Source organism: Gymnodraco acuticeps, unplaced genomic scaffold (assembly GCF_902827175.1).
Source record: "Gymnodraco acuticeps unplaced genomic scaffold, fGymAcu1.1, whole genome shotgun sequence".
Taxonomy (NCBI): Eukaryota; Metazoa; Chordata; class Actinopteri; order Perciformes; family Bathydraconidae; genus Gymnodraco; species Gymnodraco acuticeps.
In genome coordinates, this window is record NW_022989816.1 from 2,800 (window position 1) to 15,759 (window position 12,960).

A 12,960-nucleotide genomic window follows, 5' to 3' on the forward strand; every position below is an offset into this window, starting at 1 on the left:
GATTATAATTGTTATTCAGCTAATAGCTGTTTTCATGCTAACAAGCTAATTTGTGTAGCTTCCCTTCTTTAACAGGTCAATGATTTTTTGTTTGTTTAAGCAACCTTGAAAATTAAATAAAAGTATTCCCTGGGTGATCTTTCAGTTCTTAAGTACCCAATTAAGTTTAATGTAGGTATTATTCAGCTGTTGGATGCCATATGAGATTTATTTGTGCTAACTAGCTAACTGTTAGCTTCCCCTCTGGCTCCCTTGGGATTTTTCTTACTCATCCAACTTGAAAGTTTTGTGCTAAATTCAAAAGTTTTCAAGTAGCTTACACAGTTTTTCTGGGGTTGTTTTTAGCTATTTCTCAAGCCTGTTTGAAGCTGTAGACAGATGGCCCATTATAAGTTTGGGAGGAGGATGAAATGGAGCCACAGGGAGTGACCAATGTGTCTGCTGATCGTATGAACTTCACTTTTGACTGATATGACTGTGACAGACAAAGATTGTTCATCTGGGAATCAGCTTTTTTATACAGCCTTAAAAAATGGAAATGCAGCCTTCAAGGAATGGCGGATAAAAAAAGTCGTTCAACTCTTTCAGATGTCAACAGTTCTTGCTTCAACCCGATAAACACAGAGACAAACGGCAAATAGACGAAATGGAGTCAGTGGGCGCTGACCCAAATGTGTTTCTGAGGAGAAACGAGTAGACAGAGGAAGGTAAAGCAGCTGCAGGGGGACATTTGTCACATCTGATTCACCCAGGAAGATGTCAACCTATGTCCTTTTACTTTGAGAGGAATATGTGCAAAGTGATGACGTATGTATGCGCATACATGTGCACACTTTAACTCATATACTTGCAGGCATACATGCATGCAGACACACACAGTGATAGGTGAGAGGTGACAGAGAGTGACAGCCCTGCAGGTGATCACAAGGCAAACAAAGTGGAGCAGACAATGAGGAAACTTTGAGGAAACTCGCTATAAACTTCAATTTCTTTTAACTTCCTATTATCTCACAGGCATTTAGGGCTCACACTGTTGTGATTTCTTTTGTGCTTCCTGCCTCAAGTGTCTTTTTCCTGTCTCCCTAAACCAGAGGAAGTCAGAGTAAAAATAGCAGCAAGGACATGAGAGGGAGAGCTCATCAGAAAAGTGGATATATGTGTGTATTCTCACACTTTTCAATGCCCGTGTGTCCAACATTATGTCTGTGTTTGGGCAAGAATCTGGTAATCGTGATACAGGGGTTTATTGTTTTGCTATATATTTGCAAACATTTAAGAAAATGTTAAATTGCAAACCTTAAAATCTGAATTTATCAAAAACATATGTAATCAGCACAGTGTGAGCATTATCCATAGTAACATCCAACGTCATAGCACTACTTTTTGTGCAATGTGAGCAATTTTATGACGAATATCTTTGCATTTAAACAATGTGTGTTCTCTTAAATGTATTATAGCATTGCATAATACTCATAAGGAAAGAAGTATTGGGACCTAAACATACGGTTTTTTTTCATTTAAAAGGGACGTTCATTTTTTAGAAGAACTTTGGGATTTTAGCCTTTGCAAACCTATAAAACACACTAGAGGAAAGGGAAAACCCAAAAAGCAGAATAAGGCCTCTCTAAATATTACTAAACACTTTATATATTACTTAGATGAGTTGGTTCAATTTGAGAAATAAGCATCCAGTGTATATACGTTTACAAAAACTCACAACACTTTGTTTGTGCTATATTTTTGGCACGACTTCCATAGAAGACCTACTTTATAAATTGAGTTACTCATGGCCAATTATAGCATTTCATAATGCTATATAAGTATTTTCACCTCGTTGTGAAAAAGATCCCTATTGCTGGTATCTTCTTACTTAACAATTTGCTTTGATGTTGTCTTTTCTGCTCGTACAGCAGCCCCCTGCAGATTATGATAATCCAGCCTTCTTCTATATCTGCAGATCTGATTCAAAACGGAGAAACTCGTTGTGACCCTTAATCTACGACGTATGGCTTTCTAACAAGTCATGGAGACTGACGTTAATGTAAGTCATCTATAAAGGGACATGAGTTTCCTCTCTATTCTAATAAGCCATGCTAGAAGAGATTAGGGAACGCCACCTCAGAAGGACAAGCAAGTTACAACGCATTAAGATATTATTTTAGTACAGCTCTCATTAATGGTTTTTATTCATGTACGCTGTATTAATAGAACATGTAGTGACTAGCAGAGGTGGAAGACGTGCTCATATATGTAAAAATAGCGACACTAAATTGTAAAAATACTCTGTTACCGTTACAAATCCTGCTCCAAAATCCTTGCCTAAGTAAAAGTAGAAAAGCATAGGAGCATCAAAAATAATAAAGTAGTAAAGTTAAGGTACTTTTTATGCGTAATGGCCATTTTCAGAATCATATACAGAATATTAAATTACTGGAATATGAATTATTCATGCAATTAAGTTAAGCTTAAGATCATTATTTTACTTATAATGCTGTGAGATATCGTGACATACAATTACAGTATGTCAACTAGTATTTATTATGCACAGCCTGAAGGTGTAGTGAGTTTTCTAAACATTACTTTGTTTAAACGGACGTTATGTGCACTTAATGCTCAATAACATTTCCCAATTTTTCCCCAAATCTGTCGCTAAAAATCCCATCACCCGTTCGAAGTATAAACCATGACCCTAAGTCCTGGAGTCATCATAACGTTGTGTGTGTGTGTGTGTGTGTGTGTGTGTGTGTGTGTGTGTGTGTGTGTGTGTGTATGTGTGTGTGTGTGTGTGTGTGTGTGTGTGTGTGTGTGTGTGGCTGTGTGTGTGTGTGTGTGGTGTGTGTGTGTGGTGTGTGTGTTGTGTGTGTGTGGGTGTTGTGTGGCCCTGCATTACTATACTTGTGGGGACCTACATCTGTGTACACAGTCACGTGTGGGGACTTCGCCTCCCTTATGGGGACAAAATGGAGGTCCCCATGAGGGGAATCATTATTTTAGGGTGAAGACTTGGTTAGGTTTAAGGGTTAGGGTTAGGGCATGTTGTTGGTTATGGTTAAGGTTAGGATAAGTCTCCAGGGAAATGCATGTAAGTAATGTAATGTCCCCTGAAGTGAATGTAATACATGGTATGTGTGTGTGTGTGTGTGTGTGTGTGTGTGTGTGTGTGTGTGTGTGGTGTGTGTGTGTGTGTGTGTGTGTGTGTGTGTGTGTGAGAGAGCGGCTGAAATGGAAAAGTATTCCCGTGAGTTTAGCTTCATATCCGCTGCCCCCCCATTGGTTCCTGGCCTCCCTCTCTTTGTTAGTGGATGAACATTAGTGCTCGTGCAACTTGAATGCCACCACTATCTTTTAGTAGTAAATCACAGAGTGCATGTTTGTAAACCCTGAATGTCATTGTTGTTGTTTGTTTACTCTTGTGTATAGAGCGGAGGCCTCTCATTGGACGGGACACATTTGAACCCCAGAGGCGCCACTCTCTGTTACACACTGAGACTGTTTTTGGAAGAAGTACTCAGATGATGAACCTAAGAGGCCCTATTATGCTTTTTGGGGGTTTTCCCTTTCCTGTAGTCAGTATATAAGGCTTAAGTAAATGTCAATGGTCTGCAAAGGCTAACCCCCTGTGTTGCCTCCATTGGACTCCTTTGTTTACTTCTGTTATATAGTGATGTCAGTATGTACTGTAAGACCCCATTTACACGGGAACGTTTGCGTTTACGCACCTAATTCGTTTTCAAAAAGTCTTCCGTTCACACGCATTCGGCTCATTTAACGTGTCTGTTCACACAAGACCACTGGAAACGCTGTAGTACATATGCCGGGCCTGTAAGTGGCGTAGTAACTTCCGCCACAAAATACACCAAAAGCAGCGAAGAAGACCCCCGAGCATGGTTGCCCTTCTGTTTATGCCCCGTGGTGGATTTAGCAACATGTAGTTCTCCATGTCCACTTGTTGCTGATGGTTGTGGTAGAGGAGCTGTAGATTTTGCACTAACATCTGTAGCATGGTCAGTAGCACTAGCAGTAGCTACTGACCATGCTACAGCAGTGAGCAGCAGAGGTGGGGAGAGGTGGGGCTATGGCTTCATCGTTATCAGGAAATGATCGTATAGAGGCGTACACACGGAGCCTTTGCCCCCCAGAGCGTTCCGTCTGCAGATCTATCCACCTTGGGACCCGTTATCGTTTGCGGGGTCCGGTTTCCCTCCGCGTTTCCGTTACGGCCGTCGTGTGAACGAACGGGCTATACGAAAGAGAAAAGTTGCGGATACAACCGTTTGCGTTTATCGTGTAAACAGCACATAATACTCGAACTTCTATTGGCTACGCGCCACACATTGCAAAACGTGATAGGCTAAGGGGCGGGACATCTGACCAATCGCAGTGGTGGAAGAAGTAATCAATATTTGTGTTAAAGGTCACATGTCATGGCCATTTCCAACTGATCATAATTCCATTGTTGAGGTCTACTAGAATAGATTTTACTGTGCAATTTTCCAAACTCACATTGTTTCGCATACAGCATCTCTGTAAACTACGTGTATTCACTCTCTCCACTAAACGGCTCGTTGCAGGCTCTTGCCCCCCCCTCCCTGTGAGCCCAGTGTGCTCCGATTGGTCGGGACCAGTCGGGACGTTGTGAATCGCGCTGAGCTCCGTGGAGGTGTGGTTTCCTTGTTTAGCGATACACAGCGAAACACAGCCAAACTCATCCTGAGCACACAAAGTCACAGCCGAAGTAAAAACAATAAGTGTGGTTTGATATTGAGTAAGAAAAAGGTTGATAAACGCTGTGAGAATGGGTCTGCAGAGAGAATGGGGTCTGCAGAGAGAATGGGTCTGCAGAGAGAATGGGGTCTGCAGAGAGAATGGGTCTGCAGAGAGAATGGGTCCTGCAGAGAGAATGGGTCTGTAGAGAGAATGGGTCTGCAGAGAGAATGGGTCTGCAGAGAGAATGGGTCTGCAGAGAGAATGGGTCTGCAGAGAGAACGGGTCTGTAGAGAGAATGGGTCTACAGAGAGAATGGGTCTGCAGAGAGAATGGGTCTGCAGAGAGAATGGGTCTGCAGAGAGAATGGGTCCTGCAGAGAGAATGGGTCTGCAGAGAGAATGGGTCTGCAGAGAGAATGGGTCTGCAGAGAGAATGGGTCTGCAGAGAGAATGGGTCTGCAGAGAGAATGGGTCTGCAGAGAGAATGGGTCTGCAGAGAGAATGGGTCTGCAGAGAGAATGGGTCTGCAGAGAGAATGGGTCCGCAAAGAGAATGAACGTTCGTAACGGCTCCACGGATTGGTCCATTTCGTTCCGGGTACGACATGACATCAGATGTCCCCGGAAGAATCAAATGGATGATGACGTTTCACCAACGAGGCGTTTTGGGGAGGTATTTTCTGTGTTAGAGTTTTACTCGCTACAGTGGTGTACTTTGAGGGTTTTGACTCTGCAGACCGTTTACATGCATAAAAAACCTTCATAACCACACAAGGGGACGGGGAATAACCGGAAAAGCATGACATGTTGACCTTTAAGTAAAAATTTCAATAAATAGTTCAATGCAAATTACTGGATTATGGTAATTTTTATGCATTCGGTTTTATTTATTAGATATCTATCTTTGTGTTCTATAATAGTGCTATATTTTAATGCAAATAGTACGCTATTGGCTTCCAAAATCTACTGGTGCACAAGAACAAGCACTTTTATTATTTATGTAATTGATTGTAATAACTTCAGTACACATATTTTATTATCTTCCTAAGAACTTAAGTTAATATACTTAATTACTTTAGACCACTGAAGGTGTTCACAGGTGTGATACTCTGTGTGTGTGCGTGTGTGTGTGTGTGTGTGTGTGTGTGTGTGTGTGTGTGTGTGGTGTGTGTGTGTGTGTGTGTGTGTGTGTGTGTCTGTGTGTGTGTGGTGTGTGTGTGATCATCTGAGAGGAGGATCATTTTGGATTTTAACTTTCAAAGCTGATTCAGGAGAGCTGGGATTTCGCAGTGTTAATCATCCTCTGCTCACAGGATGAGGAGAGGAAGACCATGGGAGGGAAAGAAACTATAAATTAAGAAACGTGCAGGTGCATGTTCTGGGTTTGTTGACGTTTAACATGCATGCAGAACATCAGGTCTCAGCTGCACGTTCACTTCTGGACCAGGGAGTTATGTCACTAATAAGTAAAGGAGGCGATGAGTCCAGAAACGGTGAAGCTGTAATCTTGGTGAAATGTGTTAAATCGTGAGGAGGAGGAGCGCTAATCTGTGGAGATGGGCTCACTGAGGAGAGGGCGTGGGGGGGAATATTAATCCTGCTGTGTGTGTTATCCAACGCTCAGGTTAGCAGAGCAGCTGGAGCTCCTTTTCTGTCCACTTTCTCAATTAAAATGCAAACCATTAACCTTCAAAGCATGTCTTATAGGAACGTCTGATTCAAAAAGTTGCTTCATTCAACTGATGTTATTTGTAGTGCAATATATGATTTTACGCTTCCCAAATGTTCCCCAAAAGTGTCCCTAAAATCCCACCTACAGACCAAAAATGCATTATGTCTTTCCCCTTTTTCACTCAGATTTTTTGTATTTGTATTTATTTATAGAAGGACCATGCATACAAAACATCTCAGCAAAGAGAAGAGATATGCCAGATTATAGCTAATAGCTCATTTCCATCTGTGGTCCTCAGGCAGGTTCATAACAATCAATATACAAATAATAACATTCATGATCTCTATACAGTCAAACAATTTTAAAAACCTATTTAAGTACAGCTCAATAAATGAATACATACTGTAGTACACTTGAAATACACTTACATGATCTTGGTCTCTCAAATAATTATAAAGCCTGATTTAAATACAGGTTAACGAACATAATACTTAGTACACTTCAAATACACTTAAATCAAATATCTAGATATAGTATACAATTCAGTTCAAATAAAAAAACTCAGATTACAGTGTGATTATGTTGGCATGACTGGTTGCTTAATATCATTTTTTTTGCACCACAAGAAAACGAGTTAAAAATCAGTACGGTTTTAAATTCAACTGGAAGAGTATTCACCATTAACCATCATTGGATGTCTTATAAAGTGTGTCCTGATAAGACAACCAACTATGAACAGTCCTGCAGGTGTTTCTAATGTTTAAAGTGATGATTTTAAATTGCCCAATTCTCCCGAAACTGTCACCAAAAATCTCATCCGCGGCCGCGTGCCAACGATGACCGATTATCCTTTCCACTTCTCAAACCTAGAATGCAAACCAATAAACCATCAATGCATGTCTTGTTAGGAACCAATAGTGAATACAGTCTGCAGGTGTTTATACATTGCTTTGTTAACGTATTTGATTTAATTTCCCCAATTTCCCCCGAACCGAAAATCCCATCCAAAGACCAAAATGCCCCAACTGATATCTTGTCCCACTTTCTGTCTTCCACTGAAAATGCAAACGATTAACGAGGAGTGAATGTCCTATAACGAATGTGTTATTAGGCTACCATCCATATGTGATGTTAAGTGACTCTTGACATTTCCCTCAATTTCCCCTGGACTAAAAATCCCATTCGACAAAGCCAACAATGGCCCCTTATGGCCTTCTACTTTCTCCAATAAAAAGGCAAAAAAAACACCAGTAAAAACATGCAAGGGGGGGGGGGGGGGGAGATGAGTGAGGACACGCGAGTATGAAAAGGAAGGAGAGGAGTGAGTAAAGATGAGTGGCTGAAACGGCCTCGGTTCTTGGAGAGAAAAGGGTTGAAAAGAAGTGGGAAGGCTGCAGGAAAAGGAGGCAGAAAGGATGGAGAATGAGATGTTGGAGTTAAGAGGTTTTGAGTGACATGTGCAGTGAGATTTGTGACGAAGAAACTCATCGGATGAAATGGAGATGTCGTGGAAAATCAGAAAAGAGAAAAGCCAGAGGAGACAAGAAGAATTATCTCCAGATAGAGATGAAAGTGGGGAGATTTGAGCCCCTGCTGCGCGCAGTTTGCTTTAGTGATTTCCTGAGGGGAACAGATTGAACCCTGGACCACGTATTTAACACCCCACTGCAGCGGGAGAGTGTGTGTGTGTGTGTGTGTGGTGTGTGTGTGTGTGGATGTGTGTGTGTGTGTGTGTGTGTGTGTGTGTGTGTGTGTGTGTGTGTGTGTATGTGTGTGTGTGTGTGTGTGTGTGTGTGTGTGTGTGGTGTGTGTGTGTGTGTGTGTGTGTGTGTGTGTGTGTGTGTGTGTGTGTGTTGTGTGTGTGATTAAGACCAGGAACTGTAACTGCCTAAAAGTATTCTTCGTCTGTTCTTATGTTGGAAAGATATACTTTTCCCTAAACGCCACGAGGCTGAATTTATGACAGTCAAACTGAATTTTTGCACAAGAGCAATACAAATGTTTTTTAGGGAGCAAAAATACTTTGGTCAATTTTTGTATTTTTTCAGATTTTTCGGTTATTTCAAATACAAGTGATGCTTACAAACAAAGCAAGTGGTAAAAAAGGGTGAAATACAGAAGCAAATGAATAAAGAAAGTGGGATGGGGAAAAACGATGATCAAAATAAGGGCGTGAAAAGGATGAACTGATTATGAGGATTACAACGTTCATAAAGCACACTTATCTCAAATACCATGTTTAAGATCAACAGGATCAGTTTTGACTCCCTTCCCTCAGAGCTTTTGCTAAATTCGACATACTTTCCAGTATTTGTGCACCTCCAGGAAAATGAAGTATCTTTCCTCAAAATGTTTATGGTTGAGTTGAGCCGTGAGTACTTATGTTGTTAGAAAAGTATTAGAGGGTCATACACATGCATGCAAACACGCACACACCACACACACACTCACACACACACCACACACACACACGCGCGTTAGGTCGACACAGTCAGAGTTGGAGATTGTAAACTCGGAGGCGACAGGAATTTCTTCTACTTTTGTTTTCCAAAATGTTCGGTAGCGTAGCCTATAGCTCCAACTTCACAAAAGCCAATGCTACGAGTAATTATTGACAAACCAGATGTTAACGCGCCACAATTCCGATTCCTTTTAAAAGTTCTCTAAAAAATATGATGCCATTTGAATGGAAACACGACGTCTCTACCCGCCAACTTCACAAAAGCCAACGCTACAAATGAACACGCATAACTCCGATTCCCTTTCAAAAGTTCTCTTAAAAAATATGCCGGACTTTTCTACTCCTTTTACTCAGTTTTCTAGAATTACGACTGTACGTAGCCTATAGCACCAACTTTAGCCAAAACTACTCGACGAAAACTCACTTTGCACTATTTGCATTCAAAATGTTTTGCCCTCCGCCCCTAGATAGTTGCCAGAGACTTGTTTTGTTTGTAATGTCTGCTTATTTGACTTGTAGATTACAGCCGTACAGCCTATAGCACCAACTTCACAAAGGCAATGCTCCGAGTCAACAAGCCAGATCTTAACACGCATAACTCCAATTCCTTTCAAAAGTTCTCTGAAAACATTAGCTTGTCATTTGAAGGGAAACACGCCTTCCCCGCCCTCCTTCTTTCTCCTCACCTGGAGTTGATGTCCCCCGCTCCACCTCCCGCTGAACTCCCCTCGCGACTCTTCTCCAGGCCCAGTTTGGTGAAGATGCCGACCAGCACCATGATGGCCACCACGCCGCAGATGATGTAGACGATGAGGTGCGTGCGGTCCCCGGTCCAGATCGTCTCCCCCCCTGGGTTACCGGCTGCCACGGGCTTCCCGGTGTTGGCCCAGATGGGGGTGTCGTAGTTGGAGCAGATGTTCTGGTCCAGGCGCTGCTTTCTGAACTGGCAACAGAACCGGTAGAAACAGGTGCCGCAACAGTGCAGGAAAACGCCCGCGTTGCAGTTGAACGGCGGATCCCATTGGCCCATCACGTCGTAGTAACCTTGGCAACGCATCCCACCTGAGGGGATGGCGTCCTCGTCGTCCCCCCCCCTCCCCCCCGCTGGCAGGAGTGGACACCCCCGTTTCCAGAAGAGAGTCTTGAGTCGTTCTTTCTTCCGCGTAGCTGCTGGGCGTCGTCTGATTGGACTGAGCGGCGGTCGGGATGGTCAACGATTCGCCGCCCTCTGAGGAGGATGTTACCCGTGGTGACCGAAGGGTCCTGGGTGAGGGCGGGGGGAGGAATGAGGAAGAGGAAGGTGAGGAGGAGGAAGAGGAGGCAGGAGGAAGAGTTGGTGGGTGCCATGATGCCAGGAGGAGTCAAAAGTCCAACCTGCAGGCTTCAGTTTGAGAGAAAAGAAAGAAATCACGGTTATTTTACTGTTTTTTTAAATGGAGTTATCTCAGAGCCTTGGTAGGAAAATGGTTATCATTTCAAGATTCAAGGCTTTTATGTCATGTGTACATAGCTAGTGTAGAAATCTACATTCTGAGGTCGTGGCTCCTCCAACAGAGCAACACAATACAACAGATAGAATAATCGTGCAAGGAGAGTCTATATACGATGATATATTAGATAAATACATGACATCGTGACAGCAGAGATTCAGTCAGTGGGTTCACAGTGTGTTTGTATCTTCATGGTAAAATGCACTTTGGTAAGTGGATAAAAGCTTTTAGACGATGCCATTTGTTTGTTCCTCGATGTTACATGTTATACCCCTTTTCTCATTCCTTTCTTTACACTGTCCCCTTTCCAAAAAAGGCGAAAACGCCATCAGATCATCTTTAAATATAAGGATTTTTCAACAACAAGTGGTGTAAATGCAAAAACACACTTGTATATAAAAAATACTTTCAGATGCATTTTTTAAAAAACTATTCCTAATTAAACAAGGATTATTTATTTTGTACATCGTTGCCTTCAACGCATGATATATAACACCCTGGGTTTGATCCTTTGTGGCAGGACTTTTCCTTCTGTCCTCCCTCACCTATTTCTTGTTTCAAATAAAGGGCGAATATCCGCCAAAAATATAAAAAAAGAAGATATTTTTATGATGAAATGGAATTGGAGGAATCGAATCAAATTGAATCCTCTCAACCCTCCTATGTCTTCGTTTCCCCCCCTTACTTTGGTGTTCGCGGTCAAATCTTGACCGGTCCCTGTTTTAACTGCTATTACATGAACACAAAAACCATTAATCATCACCACATTTCATTTAACACCCTTTCAAACTGTACATATTGTATCAGACTACTGGTACACATGAAGAACTGCAGTAAATATACAAAGAACAGACACTGAACATGTATTGCCGTGTGCCAGGTGTGATCCATGTGGGGGGAGGGGCACATAAGAGCGGGAAATGTGTCAATTGTTCTGTGTTGTGTGTGTGTGTGTGTTGTGTTTTATCTGATCCGGATGGTTACTAATTCCTTTTCTTTATTTCTTCATGTTTGAGCGGGAACACCATGGTGTCACAAAGTTGACTAAATCATCCAAATTCAATGAAAGTGGTGATCAGCATTTTATATGTTCAAAATGTCTCCTGTGAAGGATATCATGAAGCCTTAATGCAATCGAATGTAAAACAAAAAAGTTATGATTGATGAAAGTAGTAAATCGGTCAGATTTGACCCGAAGACAACAGGAGGGTTAAAACATGCATTTTAGACTCTGCATTTGTCCCTAGTATAAAATACAGTGAGCAGCTACTATACGCTAAAGGAACAGTGTGTGTGTCTTGCTCAACAAATCATCAAGCTTCATGGAGTTACATTTTGCAAAGTGACGCTTAGAGCATTGGTACATTTCAAATTGAACAGAGTTGCTGTAAATACTCAGGAGAAATTGACTTTTCGTTGTTAAACACATCACACATCCATTGATTTTACAAGTGTATGGAATCGATATTGAAAAGAGGGTAGAGGACGTTTTAAACAGGTCAGTTGGGACCGTTATTGGACACATTTAACACTGAGATGGGAACACTGCACAACTCTTCAGGGTTTAAAATCAGCAAATAAAATGTTAAGAATCAGATGAATAAGTCGATATTTGCCAGACACTTGCTTCATTAAAAGCCAGAATAAAAAATCAAAGAAAGGAAACATGATTTTCTTTCAAAATAAGATGAATAATCGCATGTTTCTTTGTGAAATCTGCAATAAAACAAACGAAAGACAAATAATTGTCCTCACCTTTTTCTCTTTGCGATCGGCACACAGCTGACCTTCCTCGGCAGTTTTCCCACAAAGTTCAAGGGTTAAAAACATCCCTTTAGAAATATCCCAAAACTTTACTCAGCAGCATTTTGCCCCCCCCCCCCGAGTGCCCCCTCAAATCTCTTCTTCATGTGTTCTCCATCGTCAGGCGGGGGGCCTTTGTCCACGGGAAACACAGCGGGCAACGCTCCCGTTATTCCTCCGTATCACTTCTTCTTGTGCTCGAGAGTACACACTGGTCCAGGACCTTCTGCCAATGTGGTGTGTGTGTGTGTGAGTGTGAGTGTGAGAGAGAGAGAGAGAGAGAGAGAGAGAGAAATGTAGTGTGTGTGGCCTGCGCTGAGTTCAGGAACCAAATGAGATCTCCTCCTCTGTTTACCTCTGCTCAGTGCCAGATAGAGCAGGAGAGTGAGAGATAGATGAGAGAGAGAGAGTGTGTGTGTGTGGTGTGTGTGTGTGTGTGTGTGTGTGTGGTGTGTGTGTGTGGTGTGTGTGTGTGTGTGTGTGTGTGTGTGTGTGTGTGTGGTGTGTGTGTGTGTGTGTGTGTGTGTGGTGTGTGTGTGTGTGTGTGTGTGTGTGTGTGTGTGTTGTGTGTGTGTGTGGTGCGGGGGGGTTATATCCAGCTGCATCTCCCATCATCCCCGGAGGGGAAAAAAGCCTCGGAGGAAAGAGGAGGGAGAGAAAAAACAGGAGGAAAAAAACGGAAATGTGTCTCAAGTCACTTTATTATGATTTTTGCTTTGTTTGTTAGTTTGTTTTTGCTGTTTCCACCCCTGTGAGTTTGTGTACTGTACTGTACTGTAGTGTGTGTGTGTGTGTGTGTGTGTGTGTGTGTGTGTGTGTGTGTGTGTGT

At 42.3% G+C, this 12,960-nt stretch overlaps 1 protein-coding gene across 1 annotated transcript; it reads right to left on the reverse strand.

The window, feature by feature from the left end:
* Positions 1-9,520: 9,520 nt before the first annotated feature.
* On the reverse strand, positions 9,521-12,387 carry LOC117556507 (protein shisa-9-like). Its single transcript, XM_034231845.1, is given in 4 exon segments — positions 9,521-9,928; positions 9,930-10,067; positions 10,069-10,219; positions 12,084-12,387. Coding segments are annotated over 3 exon segments (663 nt in total). The 5' UTR covers positions 10,186-10,219; positions 12,084-12,387.
* Positions 12,388-12,960: the final 573 nt, after the last annotated feature.